The following is a 20,520-nucleotide window of genomic DNA, read 5'->3' as shown; positions in this document are numbered from 1 at the left end:
TCCAAAATACCCAGCTTCCCTTTAGTAGGGTCCTTTGTTTTGAAGTCTTCTTGGCCATCCTATCTCACTGCCTAAGTCCACTGCTGTGCTGCAATGATAGAGGGCTGGTATTCTAAAAAAGCAAGCAGTGCTTTGCCTTAAAGGCTAGGGCTGGGCCAAGCTGAAGTCAGGAACCAGGAGCTTCTTCCAGAACTCCCACATGGGTGCAGGAGCCCAAGTACTTGGGCTATCTTCTGCTGTTTTCCTGGCACATTAGTAGGGAGCCGGGTCCAAGTGCAGCAGCTGGACTTGAACCAGCACCCATATGGGATGCTGGCATCAAAGGCTGTGGCTTTATCCATTACACCACAACACTGGCCCCTATAGATTGATCTTAATCATGTGAATTTGCCTTCTTGAAATATCTGAGTTAGTTTCTATAAGAATAATATATTTGTCTTTACATTCTATCATATTTAAAGTACTTTGATTTCTTTATTTTTAAGTAATTTTAGGAATTAGATTTATGTAAGTTCTTGCTTATCTCTCTAAGCCAATCAGAGCAGAGCTCCTCTAATGAAACAAATATTACAATTTAATTGGTAATACCTTCCAAAGCTATGACATCTCATACTCACATAATCACATAAGGGGTCAAGGCCTTTACAAATTACAATCACATAAACCCAAACACATAACATATGGAGAGTTTAAGGCTTCAAGTCTATGAAGAGATATTCTTTTTTTTTTTTTTTTTTTTTGATGAAGAGATAGTCTTATGGCCGGCGCCACGGCTCACTAGGCTAATCCTCCGCCTTGCGGCGCCAGCACACCGGGTTCTAGTCCCAGTCGGGGCACCAGATTCTGTCCCGGTTGCCCCTCTTCCAGGCCAGCTCTCTGCTGTGGCCAGGGAGTCCAGTGGAGGATGGCCCAAGTGCTTGGGCCCTGCACCCCATGGGAGACCAGGATAAGTACCTGGTTCCTGCCATCAGATCAGCGCGGTGCGCTGGCTGCAGCATGCCAGCCGCGGCGGCCATTGGAGGGTGAACCAACGGCAAAGGAAGACCTTTCTCTCTGTCTCTCTCTCTCACTGTCCACTCTGCCTGTCAAAAAAAAAAAAAAAAAAAAAAAAAAAAAAAAAAAAAAAAGAGAGAGAGAGAGAGAGATTCTTTTGCCCAACTGATTCTCTACTCATTGCTGCCACCAAGGGGGAATAACTTATTGGTCATGCAAATACCAGAGTAAAACAGAAAATTACTGGGAAAGAATATTACAGCCAGAAAAACCGACAGCAAAATCATATTGCTGCCTCAGATCCATCTTTTGGATGACAAAATTGCCTAGACTTAAGTAACGTTAGTGGTATGCATTCGGATGATGGGGTACATCCCCTTCTATCACAAAAATACTTTGGGCATCTCAGTATCAGCTGCCAAACTATTTATTGTATTTGAAAGAGTTACATGGAGCTGGCGCTGTGGCACAGTAGGTTAATCCTAGGCCTGCGGTACAGGCATCCCATATGGACGCTGGTTCGAGTCCCGGCTGCTCCTCTTCCAATCCAGCTCTCTGTTATGGTCTGGGAAAGCAGTAGAAGATGGCCCAAGTCAGCCGGCGCCGTGGCTCAATAGGCTAATCCTCCACCTTGCGGCGGCGGCACACCGGGTTCTAGTCCCGGTTGGGGCGCCGGATTCTGTCCCGGTTGCCCCTCTTCCAGGCCAGCTCTCTGCTATGGCCAGGGAGTGCAGTGGAGGATGGCCCAGGTGCTTGGGCCCTGCACCCCATGGGAGACCAGGAAAAGCACCTGGCTCCTGGCTCCTGCCAGGATCAGCGCGGTGCGCCGGCTGCAGCGGCGGCCATTGGAGGGTGAACCAGCGGCAAAGGAAGACCTTTCTCTCTGTCTCTCTCTCTCACTGTCCACTCTGCCTGTCAAAAAAAAAAAAAAAAAAAAAAAAAAAAAAAAAAAAAAGAAGATGGCCCAAGTCCTTGGGCCCCTGCACCTGCCTGGGAGACCAGAAGTTCCTGGCTCCCGGCTTTGGACTGGCGCAGCTCCGGCCATTGCAGCCATTTGGGAAGTGAACCAGCGGATAGAAGACCTTTCTCTCTGTCTCTCCGTCTCATTGTCTGTACCTCTACCTCTCAAATAAGTAAATAAAAATCTTAAAAAAAAAAAAAAATTACAGTGAGAGATCTTCCACCTGCTGGTTCACTCCACAAATGACCACAAGCCAAGCCAGGAACAAGGAACTCCATCAGGATCTTCCATGGGGGTGCAGGGGCCCAAACACTTGGGCCATTTTCCCCTACCTTCCCAGATGCATCAGCAGGGAGCTAGATCGGAAGTGGAGCAGCCCGCCAGACGGGGTTTTAACCTCTATGCCACAGCGCAGCCCCTTCTGTTTCTTTAAGAGGGAGGGAGTTTTGCCCACTTCTGAAATGGCTATTCATGCTTCACAAGCTCTGCGCATGCTCCTTGAACGCTACTCAGGAATTCAGGGACTCCCACTGTGCAAGATGGAGCCTCGGGCGCTGGCGAGACTGCAGCTCCCAGCATGCCTAGCAGCCGGGCCGGGAGCCGGGACTTGGAGTGATGGGGACCCCGTGGTGTTTTAGGCCGCCCTGTCGGCTGTAGAGGTTGAGGAGCCTGGGGCCTGGGAATTGGACGCTGGCAGAAAGGGAAGATGGAAGCGTGGCGCTGTATGAGGAGGGGCTACGGCCGCTGTGTGGTGGGGAGAGGCCGGTCAGTAGGGTTGGGCGGTTGGAGGGAGGAGGAAGGGGCGGGCGGCCTGGGGGCGGGCTGCCCAGGTTAGCCCGGGGCGGGGCGGGCAAGGGGAGGAAGGAGGAGGAAGAGGGTCTGGGCCATGGTGCATGCGGGACGAGCCTCCGGAGACCCTGAGGGATAGGTAAACCCGGCGCGCAGCCGGCGGGACGCTCGGCCCACCGGATCTGGAGCGCATCGGCTGCCGGTTGGCCTTGTGCTTTAAGGGCCCGCCTTGGCCTGGGCGCCCCGGCCCGCCTGCCCCAACCCCAGCTGCAAGCTGGGGGTCGGCCTCCTCTGCGGACCCCGCAGCGCGGTGGCGGGAGCTGCGGGTGCGGGTGCGGGCGGCCCGGCTCGCCACGCGCGCAGCGTTCGCTCACTGGCGTGTGAAGTGGCTCAAACTTTACTCACTCGTGTCCCAGCCTCCCGATCCGTCTGTGTTGCTTCCTGGGTGGTGGTCTTTAAATTGTCTAACTTCAAACCTGACAAAAAAAAAAAAAAAAAAAACCAGAGCCCTTCATTAGGTGCCGCCTATTAGCGTCGTCCTAAGCGGTGTCCGAGGGATGTTGAATCTGATGTACTGATTATCTTCCTTCTAAATAAACTGCAACGTAAATCCTTAGATCTTACAAACGAAAAAGTTTGTGTACCCTGCGAAACCGACCTGTGTGGCACGCGTGGGAAGCACAGCACTGAGTGAATTATTACGTAAGGCCTGGGGATCTGCTTTTAACGATTGAATTCAACAGTGTTTCCTGAGTACCAGCTATGGGCCAGGCGCTGTGCTAGGCACTTGTGAAGAGGCCAGGGTTAAAACGAATCAGAAGACTGGCCCTGCAGGACCTCAGAGTCTAAGAGGAGAAGACAACTGTATAATGAACTGCAAATACAGGGAAGAAGTGTTGCTGTGTTTTATTCCAGCAAGGTGGCTTGTTAGGATAGAAAACACGGGGACCAACTGCTTACAGCTCAATGGTTTGCAGAGCTGGCACAAAGCAAGATAGTGCAGCATGCCTGGGTTTAAGATGGACAAGTTGATTTTGGAGAACAAAAATGTATGATAGTAAATTAGATGCTGCTAAAATGTAAAAACGGGACATAAAAGCCAATAACAGGTCATGTAATTTAAATAAAATTCCATTGAATGTACAAGAGGCCATTGTTGACCTGCATTGAATTCTGGAGCAAAGGCTAGAAGTCCTTACCTGAATCCTAACATGTTACCAAAATACTGTAGTCACAAGATGATGCGTAAGCCACATGTGCCCTGAGAACCTAAGCACAACATTATTAAAGATAATGTTAGCAGAATTTCAGAGGACTTTTGGATGATAGGTTAAGTTGATGCCTTTGGTTTTGGAGTGTTGATGGATTCCCAGTCAGTAATCTTGGTCTTCTTTCATTTCCCCCCAAGGAGAAGCATACTTAAAAAAATAGAAAAAATAAATTATCCACCCACTGATTCTGATTAACAAGGGAAGTAGTTTTGTGGAGTTGACCTAGCCTTTTGTTTTCTTAGCTGAATAAGTGTTTGGAAAAATCTAATCTACCCTAAATTGGAGGAGAAATCTGCTTTCATTCTAGTCTGATATGTGTTATATATTAACATATTATGTTTTATTTTTCCACTGAATTTTATTAGGTGCTGGAAAGGGACTCCGAATACTAGATTGGTGATTGATTTATCTCAGTTAAACTGCCAACTTCTTGAGGGCTGTGTGGTGTTTTGGGAGCCCTGGCAGCATTCTGTGTTATTTAGAATGCCATCCGTGGTGGTTGAGGGAGAGAATATCAAGATATTGATGCTAAAAAGAAATCGCTGGTGTTTACCCCTCCTCCTCCCTAGATTTAGAAGACAGATTTGAAATATTAGACATTGCCTTCCCTTGAGGAAACAGATTTGATGTACTGGGCTTCAACAAAAAAGTGGTACCTCAAGGAGTGTATTTATTTCTTTTAGATACCCCATGTTTTCCCATCACCCGAGGAGTCTGGGCAGAGACTGGACTACACCGTGGGAGAATCTGCAGAGGTGTTGCTGGAACAGACATATTTCTAGTTGTATGAGGTGGCCTGGACATTATTCTCGTGCTCCTTACCCATACTTCAGTAGTAGGCACTTTTCACTAAATTGGAGGCCACCCTGTTTGTCGGAGTCTAGAACTCCGTTTCAGTACTGTAGCTGGAGACCTGACAGCCTCAGCCAGACGTCTCTGATCCATCTCTCTAGTTACGTCATGAACTCTGAGGGAGATGAGCCTTCGTCAAAACGAAGAAAGCACCAAGGTAAAGGTGACATTTATCTTGGTGTAGATGTAGACATAAGTGACAGTTTCAGTTGAAGCTTTCATATCTAATCTTTGATAACCTCTTGCAGGTTTTAGAGGTGTTTATTTGGAGACAGTAGTTTTCTGGTAGGGAAAAAAAATCCATTACTGTAAAATGAAATCCTTATTTTGAGCTTCCATTAATTGTAGATTTCTGGCTGTAAACGTGGAAGTGACTGTAGGTAGAATAAGGTTGGAAAAGAATGAAGACGTAGATTAGTAATCATAGTTTAAGGATAAATTTTAGTGGCAGCGTTTTTGAAACAGATCCATAGACTTAGAAACTGGTAACTGTACTGTTGAAAGTCCACAGATCTAAAAAGAAATTAATTTTGTTTTCATTTTTAAGGCTTAACATTTTTGCATATGACCAAAGGACTCTTAAGTAGCAAAAGTCATAAATTAAAGATATTGGCTTACAGAGTAAGATTTTTATTAAATCTGTATTTCTCAAATTTGGGTCTATGGATGAAGTTTTAAGAGTCTGTTTGAAGTATGAGGGTATTTCCAAAACTTCCTTGAGGAAATAGTTAAAAGATAAGTTGGGCCAGGTGTTTGGCCACCGTTTGGGAAGCCCATATCCCCCATATCTTAGTTCCTGGGTTTGAACCCAGCTTCACTCTCCATTCTAGCTCCCTGCTGATGCACACCCCAGGAGGTAGGAGATGATGGATCAAGTTCTTGGGTTCTTGCTGCTCATGGGGGAGACCTGATTTGAGTTCCAGGCTCCTGGTTTTGGCCTGCCCCAATCCTGGCTGCTGCAGGCATTTGAAAGCTAAGCCAGCGACTGGGAGGGCTCTCTTTGTCTCTCTTTCTCTCTTCACCTTTCAAATAAATCATAGAAACACTATTAAAAAGTTTATTTCAGTGCCAATTTTTGAAATCCTTGTAATTTTGTTCATAATAGACATTTTCCATGAATTTTTGGAAGAACCTATATATTATCTTTTAGAATGGGTACCACATCTTAATAACTTTGAGAAAGTTTTTTTTCTTAAAATGCAGATTCCTTTTATTTTTCTCATTCTTTTTACTATAAAGAATTCACTAGACTCCTGTGCCTCTAGCCCTGCACCCACTCCGCCCCCTGAAAATATGAGGTATCTGAGTAGAACTTGGAATTGTCCTTCTTAACGAACTGTAGTTTTTGGTGAAGTTGGTTCCTCTGAAGGTTCTTGAGAATAGACCATGTGAGTATATTATGTAGAGGACTGGCATACACGTTTGTCAAGGGAAGACATTCAGAGTGATTTCTACCTGTACATCAGTGCCAGAGTGCATTAGAGATCTTCAGGTTTCTTTGTCTTGGTTGGCAGGAAGTAGTACCTAGGTTTCAGCTGGGTTCCAGGGATAGTTACTCAACTAATGTTCACACAGCATCCTCTTGCTACCCAGTTACAAAGTTAGTTACCTAGTTAGAAAAAAACATATAATAAGTAGAAAGTCTAAGTATACAAAAGTGAAAATCTGTTTTTGTAGTACTTAACTGCAGCATGTGGAGATAAACAAGAAATATGTGTTTGAATGAATGAAAGGTGTGTTTGGGAGCATTTAAAAGTAGGTTCCTGAGGACAGTCCGTGGTCTGTAAATACAGGGCTGCCAGCGACATCAGATTGCTTTTCATTCGTGTGTTTGTTGCTCATCAGGCCAGCACACTCCTCTTTTGTTTAATCCCTCATGAGTCAGGTGTGTTCTTAGATAGAGCTTTGGTGTTGTGACACCACTCCCGTCATTTCTGCTCCACCACTGGTTGTGTGAACTTAGGTTGCTTAACCTCTCTATTCCTTGGTTCGTTACCTCATGTAAAATAATGACTACCTTGAAAGTCTGTTGTATAAAATGAGATATGTAAAGTGCCTAACACACTGTTGGCTTCATAGTAGGTACTCAGAAAATTGTGGTGCTGTTGTTTTCCATTTAATGGATGGGGCATTGCATTTACATACTGAAAAGCCTTGATTACAACCTGACTCTTTATATGTCCCTTCTTCCTAGGTATTATGAATAAGGAAAATGCTCTTCGTTAAGCCATATTTGTGACTTCCGATATTTCACTAATTCTTTTCAATCAAGAGAACAGCATTGCTAACTTGCCTATCACTTTAAAGTGGTATTTGAAGGATTTATGTGACACAGTCATGCCATGTTAATTAGGCGCCCTAGAACCCCGTCAGGCCTGTTGCTTACTTTCTTTGATCCATCTGTCTTCTCTGCTGTGATCACCTTGTTCCTCCTGACATGGAAGGTATATAAGCTTTTGGAGTGAATTTGTGTTGTGCAGTATATGAAGGCCAGAGACTGTCCACTCTGTCAGTGGTTTTCAAATTGTCTTCTGTGGAACCCTAGCGCTTGAGCACGTTTCTGTAAGCTTACTAAAAGCAAATGTGATCAGGATAAAATGTGTGTTTACCCCATCATCCAGGCTCCTATACCAACATGCCCAAGATTGGCATTCCATGACGAAAAGTAATGCCAAAGGGTTCTACAAGCTACAAAAGTTTGAAAGCCACTATATCAATCAGATAACCCAGTGGTCCTGGTTATTTAAAAAGTGTAATTACACAAGAGCTGGTTTTCAAACTCTTTTATTACCAGGGCTATACAAATCTTAATGCATTTATGCACTGTTATTATATGTACATATTTTATAAGGAAATATGAATAAGCTTTGGGGCCTTCGTGTTTTGTATTGTAATGTGGCAGTGACACTAGGGTGATGCTCTATTTTCAATGATAGCTTACACTTTGTTTGCATGACTGAGCCCTTTCCATCTGCATTCATGTAGAGACTTTGATGTGTGGCTAAAACCATCATAGACAGTCCCCAACTTATGAATGAACTGTATTCTAAATACTAGATTAGTTTTTCCCCATAGAAATTGTAAATCTCAGTATTTCTGTGTAGCTGGTATAATTAGCTTGGTTCTGAGTCCTCAGGGGTAGCGTTCTTAATGTTCAGTGCAACATAGGGAAGTGATGGTTTCCTTCCCTTTCTTGGGCTTGGGACAGGCTATAAGCAAAAATCTTTAACAGTTGAACACTTTAGGTTGGATTTCTTTCCTTCCTTCATTCTTTCCTTCCTTTCCTCTTTTTTCTTTTCTTTTCTTTCTCTCTCTCTCTATCTCTCTGTCTCCTCTCTCTCTCTCGCTCTCTCTCAGATTTATTTATGTACTAGAGAGGCAGAGTTACAGAGGGAGAGACAGAGAGAGAGGTCTTCGCTCCACTTCCCAAATGACTGCAACGGCCAGAGCTGTACCAATCCAGAGCCAGGAGCTTCCTCTGGGTCTCCCATGTAGGTGCAGGGGCCCAAGGACTTGGGCCATCTTCTACAGCTTTCCCAGGCCATTAGCAGGGAGCTGGATCAAAAGTGGAGCAGCCAGGGCCAGCGCTGTGGCATAATGCAGTGCTGGCATCCCATATGGGTGCAGGTTAGAGTCCCGGCTGCTCCATTTCCATTCCAGCTCGCTGCTATGGCCTGGGAAAGAAGTAGAAGATGGCCCAAGTCCTTGGATCCCTGCACGCGTGTGGGATGCCCAGAGGAAGCTCCTGGCTTCTGGCTTTGCATGGCCACAGCTCTGCCTTTGCGGCCAATTGGGTAGTGGATGGAAGACCTCTCTCTCTCTTTGCCTCTCCTTCTCTCTGTGTGTTTAACTCTGACTTTCAAGTAAATAAATGAATCTTTAAAAGAAAAGTAGAGCAGCTGGGACTCAAACCTGTGCTTATATAGGATGCCGTTGCTGCAGGCGGATGCTGAACCTACCACGCCACAGAGCTGGGCCCCCACCTTTTTTTCTTTATCCTTTTAGTACCTTCATGGTATCTTAAGTCTCTTAACTCCCTCATTCCAGTAGTCACTAGTTGGAAAATTGTCTTATTTTTCTACTCTTTAATCAAAATTTCTATTCCGTTGGTGCTGCTATTACCAACAACTTAGCTGCTAATGAAACTAATTTACCAGAAGAGATTTTGAAATTATTACTTCATTGACACCTTTTTACAGTGTAATTTTGATTGTAAATATATTGTCATTATAGGAGATTTGGAAAACTCTTACACAGTCTACCACTCAGAAATAATTTTCTTAAAAATACTGGTGTGTTTAATTTCTTTTAGTCTCTTCGTTTTACTACATGTTTAAGTATACTGAATATTTTAACCTCAGCTTAATTTATTTTTTAATTTTTTTAAAAAAAAATTTCTTTACTAAGTTGAAAGGTAGAGTTACAGAGAGAAGGAGAAAGAGGGAGAGACAGAGAGATCCTCCATCCGCTAGTTCACTCCCCAAATGGCCACAACAGTTGGGACTGGGCCAAGCCAGGAACCAGGAACTCCATCTGGGTCTGCCATGTGGGTGCAGGGGCCATCTTCTGCTGCCTTCCCAGGTGCATTAGCAGGGAGCTGGATTGGAAGTGAGGCAGCCAGGACATGAACTGGCGCCCGTATGGAATGCTGGCACTGTAGGTGGAGGCTTAAGCTGCTGCACCACAACACCAGCCCCTCAACTGACTAATTTAATTGGTGGAATTTTAGGCAATGTCGTCCAGTGAAGAGAATACCTTCATGCAGAATAGAAGGAGTTATCCTGGGGCCGAGGCTTTTCATGGAATCTCATCATGCTTGGAATCTGTATTCACCTGCTCCTCCTATTTCTTGTTTTCCTCTTCTTTTGAGCTCATACATTCTTGAATAAAAGTTCCACAGAGTTCTCCATGGCTCCCATGGTTGTCAGAGTGATAGGGAGACAAAATCAGAATACGCATGCACACCCTACACACACGCGCACACACCAAAACTGGTGGTCATTTCTAAGTTGAGGACTGCCTATTATTGCAAAATCGCATGCTTTTCAATTCTCTCATCACTTGTGGAGTATGTATGTCTTCTCAGAATATAAACTGTGGCACATTCTTGTTTGTACATTAGGTTTGCCAGCCAGCCCTTGTATTTATGAGCATTCTGTAATTGTCATATTTAACTTATGCTTTGGCGTTCATTACAAAGATTGCTTTTGTTCCTTTTGTTTGCATTTTTCCACTGGAGTGTTTAGACGCAAAATACTGTTTCCATGTACTGTCATTATGTGCCATTCATTCATGTATATACCAGAATTCTGAACTAAGAATCGTTTCTGGAACTTAGTTAATTATTTAGTGACACTGACTATCTTACTAATAAGGAATAAAATACATTGTGGAATCACCTTATTGAAAAGCCAAGTGTGACATGCAGACATGTTATTATGGTTATAAAGTTGCTAAGCTTGTTTGTGGCAGAGCAATTTTTTATCCATAAAGATTCACAGTTCCTGTATACTCTTAACTTTCCTACCACAGCCTCAAAAATAGCTAGCCTAGATCCTTTTAAACCTGTTTTATAAAAGCCTTTGATTGGTCAGTCTGTCTTTTTACTGCCTTTGCAAATTAATTTATTGAATAATCCCTACTTATTCAGTGCCATATTGCCATTTCCCAGGCAATAAAATGTTATTCTATTCATTGTCCATGGAAATTTTTTAAAGGCAAGAAAATACTTACATATAAGAAACTGCTCTCTTTATGATTAATTCTTTATGTTTTACCTAATGTATTTTAACAGGGATGATAACACGGAATTGGGAATATATATGTAACCACAATAAAGAAAAAACGAAGATCCTAGAAGACAAAAATACTGAGCCCCACTGTGAAGACAGTGAGAACCAGTTTGATTTTTCAGTGATGTCCTATAATATACTTTCACAAGATTTACTGGAAGATAACTCACACCTTTACAGACACTGCCGGCGGCCAGTATTACATTGGAGTTTTAGGTTTCCCAATATTCTGAAAGAAATTAAACATTTTGATGCCGATGTAAGTGCAAAATACTAACCAAAAGTCTTCAGGTATAAAAAGCGGGGTTGAGCGTTTCATTTGTGCATTTGTGAATGGAATGGTTTTATCCATTTTTGTTTGTGTGGTGAGAAGGGAAGATGTTTAAGAAAAACTGACAGAGGAGTTCTTGATGGGGTATCAGACAGCTTTTGGTTTGTGGTGGTTGGTAAAAATAATCATCTGACTTTTCAAAAAAGATCTAAAAAGTTTTAAGTATTGGTCAGTTTGATGGATGTGACTGGCTGCATATTAAGTATTCAGTAAATACTTTCTTGGGTTTGAAATTTTAATAATTCATGCAAAAATTTCATCTAGCTGATGACATTTAAAGAAAGAGCCTGAAAGAGAGTACTAATGAAAATGTAAATTCAGGAAAAATATCCTGACATGTAAAGTAAAATGATTTCCTTTGGTAAATACCAATTGTGGATAGTAAGAGAGCTCCAGGCTCAGCGTGTTCAAATTGGAAACATTAATTTTGCAACTAGTAACAAATAAAAGGCTTGTTTCAACTATTTCAACTGTCATCAGGTTTAGAATTTAAACTTTTGGTTGAAAGATAAAAGCACCAGAAAATTCATGCTTGCATTTCTGCGTTTTAATTCAAGTTTTTTTTTTTTTCCTTCCAAGGTACTTTGTTTGCAAGAAGTTCAGGAAGATCATTATGGAACAGAGATCAGACCAAGTTTGGAATCGTTGGGTACAATGTAACTTTTATATTAGCTGAATTTACTTTTGAAGATTTGTATGTTACTAAAGCATAACTTGCTAACAAAGATCTATGGTGTATTGAAGCTAAGAATCTTTGAAAACGTAATCTGTTGCAGGAAAATGTTGAAGTACTTCAATTGGAAACCTTTGTATTGATATATAATCTTAATTCAGATGGAAAGGTGTGTTAGCATTTTTAATGGCTCCCTTTCTCCGTAGTTGCTCTGCATCCTGCTGGACCTCTAAGATTCTGAGCTCTGTTGAGATAATATCTTCTAGTGCCTAGTTTCTCCCAGTGCTAGTATGTAGAAGCTAAAAACTTGTTAATGGAGAAACACTTCTAGAAGCAGATTACCTGTGGTTTCTTAAAATTCAGAAAGGTAGCTGCTTTGCATTTTCATTCAACAATTTTTTTTGAGTGCCTACTGTATACCAGACACTCTTCTAGTCAGTGAGGATATAGCATGAGGCACAACAGAGGCCAACAATAGAATAAGTCAATAGCATAGTAAGTAAGGATAGTTTTCTGTAGAAAAGCAAGAAAGTGAGACGGGAGATTTCAGGTTCAAACAGAACAATCAGATGAGGTGAGGTGATGTTGGAGCAAGGATTTACTGGAGATAAAGGAGTGAGCCATAGCTGGAGCATTCCAGGCAAAAACAGCCAAGAAAAGACACCAAGGGAGGAGTGTGTTAAGGCAGGTGGGAGGCCCCGCGTGGTTGGAATGGAATGAGGAGGAGAAGTTGTAGGAAAAGGATCAGAGTTGGGGGCTGGAGGATTGAAGGCCTGTCACTGAGTGTCGATAGGGTGATATTGCACATTAACATATTAAGGACTTAAATCTAGCAGTTAGAGACTTAAAAGACCCAGTCCCAAACTTTTATGATGCTAATATTTTTTTAACATCATACATTACTAATGTTTTACAAAATACACTGGTAAAAATCATTCAAAAGTATTAGGAAAGGGGCAAGTGTTGTGGCTCAGTGAGTTAAGCCAGTGCCTGGGACACCTGCCTCCCCTATCAGAGTGCCCCAGGTCAGGTCCCATCTCTGCCTCCAATCCAGCTTCCTGCTAAAGCATTGGGAGGCAGCAGATAATAGGTCAAGTATCGGGTCCCTGCCCTCCACATGGTAGACCCAGATGGAGTTCCTGGCTCCTGGCTTCAACTTGGCCCAACCCCAGCTATTGCCAGCATTTAGGGAATGAGCTACTCTTTCTCTGCCTTTCGAATAAAAATATTTGAAAAAATAAAAGACAAAATAGCTCTAAAAATATTAGGTGAGCTGTGTTTTGACAAGTGTGTATATATATATATATATACACACACACAAAATTCTTTTAAATTCATTTCTTTTTTACAGGTTATCACTGTGAATATAAGATGCGGACGGGAAGAAAACCTGATGGTTGTGCCATTTGCTTCAAACATTCCAAATTTTCACTCTTATCAGTGAACCCAGTGGAATTCTACCGGCCTGGTATTCCTCTGTTGGACAGAGACAATGTTGGATTAGTTTTACTCTTGCAGCCCAAAATTCCGTGTGCTGCCTCCCCTGCAATCTGTGTAGCTAACACACATCTGTTGTACAATCCAAGGCGAGGGGATATTAAGCTGACCCAGCTGGCCATGCTACTGGCAGAGATTTCCAGTGTGGCCCATCAGAAAGATGGCAGCTTCTGTCCTATTATTATGTGTGGTGACTTTAATTCTGTTCCTGGTTCCCCACTCTATAGTTTCATAAAGGAAGGAAAATTGAATTATGAAGGACTTGCCATTGGAAAGGTAAGTCTTTGTTCCTTGCTGTCACTAGGAGAGGGACTGAGTGCTGCGATGGCACAGGAGGGTAATTCTTAATGGCTGTTGGGATACCTTGGATGATCCGTATCTCACTTCAAGCTGTGATGGTTTTCTACAACCACTAAAGAGTAATTACAGTCACTTGGTAGAATTTTATCTACTGCTCAGAAAAATTGGCAGGTAGAAAAACAAATTGGGGGCTAAGAGAAGTGGAAGCATTGACAGACATGGATACCTCACAGGAAAGGGATTGTTCAGAAGGTGGAGATGGAGAAGTTGTTTTTTTGAATAATGATAAATATTTTAATTCTTTAGCTTAGTATAATTGCCCCATGTTGCTATTTTTATTGTGCTTTCCTGGGCTTGCCTTTAGATGTTTTGCTCTTCAATATATTTAACCAATATAAGAGTTGATCTCTTGGTGTTTGATATGATAGCCAGTATTAGTCCAAAGCTGTTAATGACATTGATGTACGAATTGGAGGGAAACATATATAGGAAAAGATTCCTTTCATGTAAATGACAAGTGCTTCTTGGATTGCATTTGAACACAATTTTGTAAGCACAAATAATCCCTTAGTAAGTAAAGAGTGATATTTACCATTCTTGGATTACCCTTTGAGATAATAATTTTTTAATACATAAACTACTTAAAATCTATTCACTTAAGATACCTGTTGTAATTTCGTTTAGGTATCTGGCCAGGAACAGTCTTCACGGGGACAAAGAATTTTATCTATTCCAATTTGGCCCCCAAACCTAGGTATCTCACAGAACTGTGTGTATGAGGGGCAGCAGGTACCAAAAGTAGAAAAGACAGGTGAGTGTTTGCAACACATTTTGGCAGTCTGCTGGGTAACAGTATTCCCTTTGGAGATATAAAACTACATTTCAAAGGATGACATCTCAAGGATGATATTCATATAAATAATGTATGGTTATGTGCACATTCCTTTTTTTTTTCCTAAGAGCTCCAATTTTACCATTTTAAAGTCCAGTTTCCAAAATTAATGTGTGCATGAATTGCATGTTGCTTTGGAATTCTTTACACTTTATTCCTCCTAATTCTGGAGGCCATCAAAACATTATATGTTTCCAGGATGAGACGTAGAAACTATAGGTATCTATCTAAACTTGTTTGTCTCAAATGTCATTTCTAGAGTAAGAGAACTCTACTACAGCAAACCAGAAGAAAACAGGATGTTAGAGTGTTAATATAGTTCTCTCTGTTCTGGCAGACTGTGACCTGACCCAGACACAGCAGGAGAAAACAGAGGCCCTAGTGACGGCTGAAAAGTGAGTCCTTGGAAGTAGCAAGTGGGTTTTTGCTGACTTTGGTTGAATAAAAAAATTCCCATTTCTCAAAAATCACTTTGATAATTCCAGGCTGGTGAACAACACTGGCTGTTAAGTAGACCTGAATTCCAATCCTGACTCTGTCACTTTTTAGTGGTTCAGTTTTGAGCAAGAAATCTAATGTGTCTGGGTTCGCTTTTCTACTCACTCTGGGTTGTGAGGATTGGCTGAGACAAAGCCTGTACAACGTCCGCAACGTGGTGAGAGCTCCGGAAGCATCTAGAAAAGGAAGTACCTTGTTTGCGGACTGCACTCGGTGAAGTGTGCTGCCTTCACATATGTAAAGAAAGATCAAGAACACAGAAAAATATCTTCTACATTTCAGAAAGATCCTTAGTTTTCTTCGACTTAGTAGGTCCCAAAGCAGTCTTTAGGAGAATTAATCTGGAAAAGAAGATACCAGCAGAACGATGGCCAGGTCATCAGAGGTAGAGGGGTGAAGATGTCGTAAAGGAACGTGAACGTCTGGGGCTGTGGTTGAGGGATAGAAGTTGATACAGTGGGCAGAGACTTAAATCGTGTCTCTTTGGGAGATCTTGAAATGTCCATTGTTTCATATCGTGCCTCTATAGTTTTTTTGTTTTAACATTCAATTTTAGGAATCAAATTAGAACTGTCTTTCATTTTTATGTTTTTCCCCCTCTGTCTTTATTTTTTAAATATTTATTTACTTGAAAGGCAGAGTTACAGAGAGACAGGGAGAGACACAGAGAGATCTTCCATCCACTGGTTTATTCCCCAAATGGTTGCAACAGCCAACTCTAGGCCAGGCCAAAGTCAGGAGCCAGGAACTCCAGCTGGGTCTCCCAAATGGGTGCCGGGGCCCATCACACACTTGGACCACCCTCCCCCGCCTTCCTGGGTGCATTAGTAGGAAACTGGATTGAAAGCAGAGCAGCCAAGACTGGAGTTGCTGCCCCAATATAGGATGCTGGCATTGCAAGTAGTTGCTTAATCTTCACCACAATGACAGCCCCACAAGTACTTTAGATAGTAGGAATAGTAGAGGTCATGAAAAACTCCGTGGATGCTAAGCATTTTTTCTTCTCCATGTAGGTTATCTTCAAGTTTACAGCACCATTTCAGCTTGTCATCTGTTTATTCGCATTACCTTCCTGACAGTGGCATTCCAGAAGTGACCACCTGTCACTCCCGAAGTGCCAGAACTGTGGATTATATTTTCTACTCTGCAGAAAAGGAAGCTGTTCCCGGACACCAAGGTAAAGAATGCTGCTAATCTTAAATTCTGCTAGAGAGTCAGTCACTCAAACCTCAAGGCTAGAGGTGAGAAGTTCCAGATGGGGGAGTGAAAACTGTTTTTGAGACAGATTGATAATGTATTTGAATAAGCCAGTTAATTGGCTGCATATGCCATGGGAGGCAGTACAGAGCAAATCATTTCCTAAGAATAATCTCGATCCGAGACTCCTGTTCCGGTCACTGCCCTGAGTTCTAGCTCTTACACAGTGCCCTTTTGTCTTGCCTTAACTTTACTGTTTTTCCTGTGTTGGCAGTGCAGTAGATCGTTAATGGTCAATACATGGTTTTGTGTTTAAGCTTCCCTAAGGCATGCTGCCTTCCTGGTAGGACCAGGCTCGTGCTGCCAGCTACAGACAGGGTTGTCATGTTGACCCCGGAGGATTGGATCTGTTTGAGCAAGACTCAAGTCTATAGTTTGTGTATTCGGAAAGCAAAGGTGATAGAAAACTTTTCCCTCTGTGATTCAATGAAAACAAGACTTAGAGTGGGAAAAAAAATTCAGTTTAAAATAACTGGAGAGGGCTGGCATTGTGGCATAGCAGTAAGGCTGCTACCTGCAGGGCCAGCTTCCCACATGGGCACCAGTTCGCTGCTCCACTTCCAATACAGCTCCCTGTTAATGGCTTGGAAAAAGCAGCGGATGATGGGCCATGTGTCTGGGGCCTTCCACCCACATGGGAGACTAAATGAAGCTCCTGGCTCCATGGCCCAGTCCTGGCCATTGTGGCCATCTGGGGAGTGGACTAATGGATAGAAGCTCTCTCTCTGTAACTCTTTTAAATAAATATTTTAAAATAAGTAAGTAAGTAAATAAATAAATAAATAAAATGACTGGAAATCTAGAAATATTCAAAACACTTTGGAAGTCTAAAATGTAGAGAGTTTTTTGTCTGCCCTGCCCCCCCATTTTTTTCTTTCCATTATGTTTCTGCATGTGTCCTACTTTTCTTTTTCCCTTTCCCCCATCTGTTTTTTCTCCCCCCTTCTTTCTGGGGAATAGCCTTATCAGTCTACAGAATAAACCAGAATAAGCTTAGCTGCTTCATTGGTAATCAGAACCTGATAGGTGTCATGCCAGCACTAGTCCACTAGGTGTCAGGAGAGTGCCATGGATCAGCATCTCAGTGCTGGTCACCGCTTACTCTGCCCTGGGCACTGACTCTGAGACTGAATTATACTGTTTTATTTATTTATTTTTTTATTTTTTTATTTTTTATTTTTTTGACAGGCAGAGTAGACAGTGAGAGAGAGACAGAGAGAAAGGTCTTCCTTTTGCCATTGGTTCACCCTCCAATGGCCACCGCGGCCGGCGCGCTGCGGCCGGCGCACCACGCTGATCCGATGGCAGGAGCCAGGTACTTCTGGTCTCCCATGGGGTGCAGGGCCCAAGCACTTGGGCCATCCTCCACTGCACTCCCGGGCCACAGCAGAGGGCTGGCCTGGAAGAGGGGCAACTGGGACAGAACCCGGTGTGCCGGTGCCGCTAGGCGGAGGATTAGCCTGTTGAGCCGCAGCGCTGGCCTATACTGTTTTATTATCCAATCATCTTACAACCTCTGGCATTGTGGTTCAGTTTGTGTTGTTTTATGTGAGTACAGAGTATTTGGTGGATGAATTTCTTATATAGTTATCAATCTCAAATTATCTTTAACATTCTTGTGTATTATATTTTCTTCTAAAAAGATTATTTGCAGAACTTGAAATAGAAAAGCTACATGAAAATGCTACGTGTTTGAGAGTTATAACTGGTTTATAACTCAATGAAATCAACAAATCATATGCTAAAAAGTGGCTCATTGGCCAGCGCCACGGCTCAATAGGCTAATCCTCCGCCTAGCGGCGCCGGCACACTGGGTTCTAATCCCGGTCAGGGCCCCGGATTCTGTCCCAGTTGCCCCTCTTCCAGGCCAGCTCTCTGCTATGGCCCGGGAGTGCAGTGGAGGATGGTCCAGGTGCTTGGGCCCTGCACCCCATGGGAGACCAGGAGAAGCACCTGGCTCCTGCCTTCGGATTAGCGCGGTACGCTGGCCGCGGCGGCCATTGGAGGGTGAACCAACGGCAAAAGGAAGACCTTTCTCTCTCTCTTTCTCTCACTGTCCACTCTGCCTGTAAGAAAAAAAAAAAAAGTGGCTCATCTTGGTCTTTCAGAAGGATCTCAAGTTCTGTATCGTGGTTGTTTAAAAAAACAGGCTTGTATGGGTTACAGGAACCTGTTGGCCTAGTGTCGCTGAATATGTATGTGCTTCTTTAACGTAGGAACTGAAGTTGCTCTGGTTGGTGGCTTGAAACTTCTAGCTAGACTGTCACTTCTTACAGAACAAGACTTATGGACTGTGAATGGACTTCCAAATGAAAATAACTCTTCAGATCATCTGCCTTTGTTGGCTAAGTTCAGACTTGAACTCTGATTCTTTGATTGCGTAATTTCTATTCTTTTTCAGAAATGTAAAGTTTTTCTTAAGTGTTTGCATGTTCATTTTTGTGCTGTGGCATTTTGAAGAAGTTACGTTAACTGCTTGAAACATATCAGGAGAAATGAGTTTACAAAAATGTTCTTTTTTAATAATGAAAAATATTTTCCTGACCGTTGAGATCTCAATATTCTTTATTGTAAAAGAGTTGTAAATATTTTTTATTTCAAACTCCAGTAAAGTTGACAGTGATTTTTAAATGCAGTGCAGCTTCTTTAGCACCTTGTCTTCATAAAGAACTGTCGCGTCTCAGGCCAGCTTCAGAGCTGCTGTGAGTTCTTGCGGAGACCTGCTCTCGCTTGGGGGCCCTGTGTCTGCCGAGTCCTCAGCACTCCATCTGAGCAGTCGCTGCAGGGACTTGATGGTTTCTTCTTAAGCTGCACAAAGTGCTTGATTCAGCTTATCACTGTCGTGAGCCATGTAATATGCCTTCATTTTGTTGAGGACATATTTGGGTTACAGACCCCCATCTCTAGGGAGAGGGCCTTTCCACAAGCCCACCCTTTCCATTCTGTACCAGACAGGTGAGCCTGAGAGGGGCAGAGATTTGGGGGTTAAAGCTGTTTCCCTAGCATTTTTTTTTCTTCTGTTCAAGAAAAGATCCCTGGGTTGAGGGAGAGATTTTATTTTACTAAACCCACTCTGTAGAAATTTGTGAGGAAAACTGTCTTTGGGACATAGTGGCAGCTGTAAGATTATTTTTGTTAGTCTTCTTTTGCAATGCCACACCAGCATGAGATGGTGTTTACACTGTTAAGTGGTTACAGCAGGTCTGATAAATCCTGTAGTTGGTTCTGTATCAGTATTTGAATCAAGAAAATTTAAAACGTAAAAAGTGGAACTCTTTTTTTAGACAGTAGGATCAAAGAATTACATGCATTTTTGCTAAATAGTCATTTTGCACTGAATTATAAATGTTTCTGCAGTGGGTTTTTTTAATAGAATGCTTCATCTTAAATTGGAAAACTAATAATTTGGACTTTAAACTTTTTATACTAAGGTATTTACTACAATTATTTTTGAAAAATAAACAATGAAAGTCTGAGAAGGCATGTGAGTTATAAAGATTTGCCTGGTAAAATTGTAATATGCGAGTACTTTTCTCACTGTTTTTTGGGTTTTTTTAATAGTATTTATTTACAGGTTTTTCCACTTTTTAGTAGAATGCAGAATATTGTGATACATCCCAATTGGCAGATGTAGTGATCACCAGCTTATACTAATAGTATAATTATCCCTTTTTAGTATTAGGGAAAGGGAAATGAAAATAACTGCTTTGTTGTGTGTGAATTTCACAAGTAACATTATTTATGGGTCGTGATACTCTAACATTGCTGAAAACCTCTGAAAATTTAACTTTTTTATATCCTGTTTAACATAGTTTCATGTGCTTCGCTTTTATGGAGTTAATCCATGAAATTGCTTTCTACTTTAGCTTACCGAATGAAGTATTCTTTTGTGGACTAGAAGTCAAAGGGTCATTATGACCTCATAGATTTTCAAAACTTCACTAAAAATTATCCACTTGTCTATACTTTTCTTTTTAATCAAGAGGGTCCATGAGTCTGCTGGCACTGTTATCTACCTGCCAAAACAATTCAGTCTAGTTCATTGCAGAAACTGAATCTCTCAGTCTCTTGGAGTGTTATACTCTCCAAGTTTTAAATAAAAAGGGAAATTGAGAGTAATGAAATTTTGGTTTTACTCTACCCTTTAAGATTCAATATGTATATTTGAAGCCTTGTCTTTTGTTGGAATTTAACAACAGTCTAATTTTAACCCTTTGCTTTCATTAAAAAACAAGCTAGTGATCCAGAGAGTTCCAAGGGTTGAAGAAACAGAGGCGTCGTCTGTGCTTTGTGCCTGTAGATTATGTAATAAATGATCATCCTTGGACACGTGTGCCTGGAGGTTTTGTGGTGGGTGTGCTGAGCTGGGGACACTGGTCTCTTGCTCCTGTAAACCACGTCAGTGCCCTCCTCA

At 42.3% G+C, this 20,520-nt stretch overlaps 1 protein-coding gene across 14 annotated transcripts; it reads left to right on the top strand.

The window, feature by feature from the left end:
* The first annotated feature begins 2,454 nt into the window (after positions 1–2,454).
* On the top strand, positions 2,455–20,433 carry ANGEL2 (angel homolog 2). 14 transcript variants are annotated; one of them, XM_089312165.1, is made up of 10 exons: positions 2,822–2,882; positions 3,361–3,445; positions 4,698–5,023; positions 10,661–10,917; positions 11,569–11,638; positions 13,014–13,435; positions 14,144–14,270; positions 14,689–14,746; positions 15,863–16,026; positions 18,323–20,433. In XM_089312165.1, exons 3-10 carry the CDS (start codon positions 4,705–4,707, stop codon positions 18,472–18,474), a joined length of 1,569 nt encoding a protein of 522 aa, XP_089168291.1. In that variant the 5' UTR covers positions 2,822–2,882; positions 3,361–3,445; positions 4,698–4,704; the 3' UTR covers positions 18,475–20,433. The 14 variants fall into 14 exon arrangements, 12 of the variants coding, with proteins under 12 accessions (XP_069911390.2, XP_069911396.2, XP_089168294.1 ...); XM_070055289.2 differs by lacking the exons at positions 2,822–2,882; positions 3,361–3,445 and adding an exon at positions 2,455–2,719; XM_089312168.1 differs by lacking the exons at positions 2,822–2,882; positions 3,361–3,445 and adding an exon at positions 2,466–2,719 and having other exon boundaries at positions 11,569–11,645.
* Positions 20,434–20,520: the final 87 nt, after the last annotated feature.

This window comes from Oryctolagus cuniculus, chromosome 13 (assembly GCF_051225735.1).
Source record: "Oryctolagus cuniculus isolate XC-2025 breed Fujian yellow rabbit chromosome 13, ASM5122573v1, whole genome shotgun sequence".
NCBI lineage: Eukaryota > Metazoa > Chordata > Mammalia > Lagomorpha > Leporidae > Oryctolagus > Oryctolagus cuniculus.
Note: the sequence above shows the minus strand (reverse complement) of the source record. Positions and strands in the feature narration are given on the sequence as shown.

Bases quoted from the DNA above. Each gene is read 5' to 3' on its own strand.
- ANGEL2 (XM_070055289.2), top strand. From the start codon at position 2,661: ATGGAAGCGTGGCGCTGTATGAGGAGGGGCTACGGCCGCTGTGTGGTG. The intron at 2,720-4,697 runs GTCAGTAGGGTT...TATTTCTTTTAG, and splicing joins TGTGTGGTGGGGAGAGGCCG to ATACCCCATGTTTTCCCATC. The intron at 16,027-18,322 runs GTAAAGAATGCT...TCTTTAACGTAG, and splicing joins AGCTGTTCCCGGACACCAAG to GAACTGAAGTTGCTCTGGTT.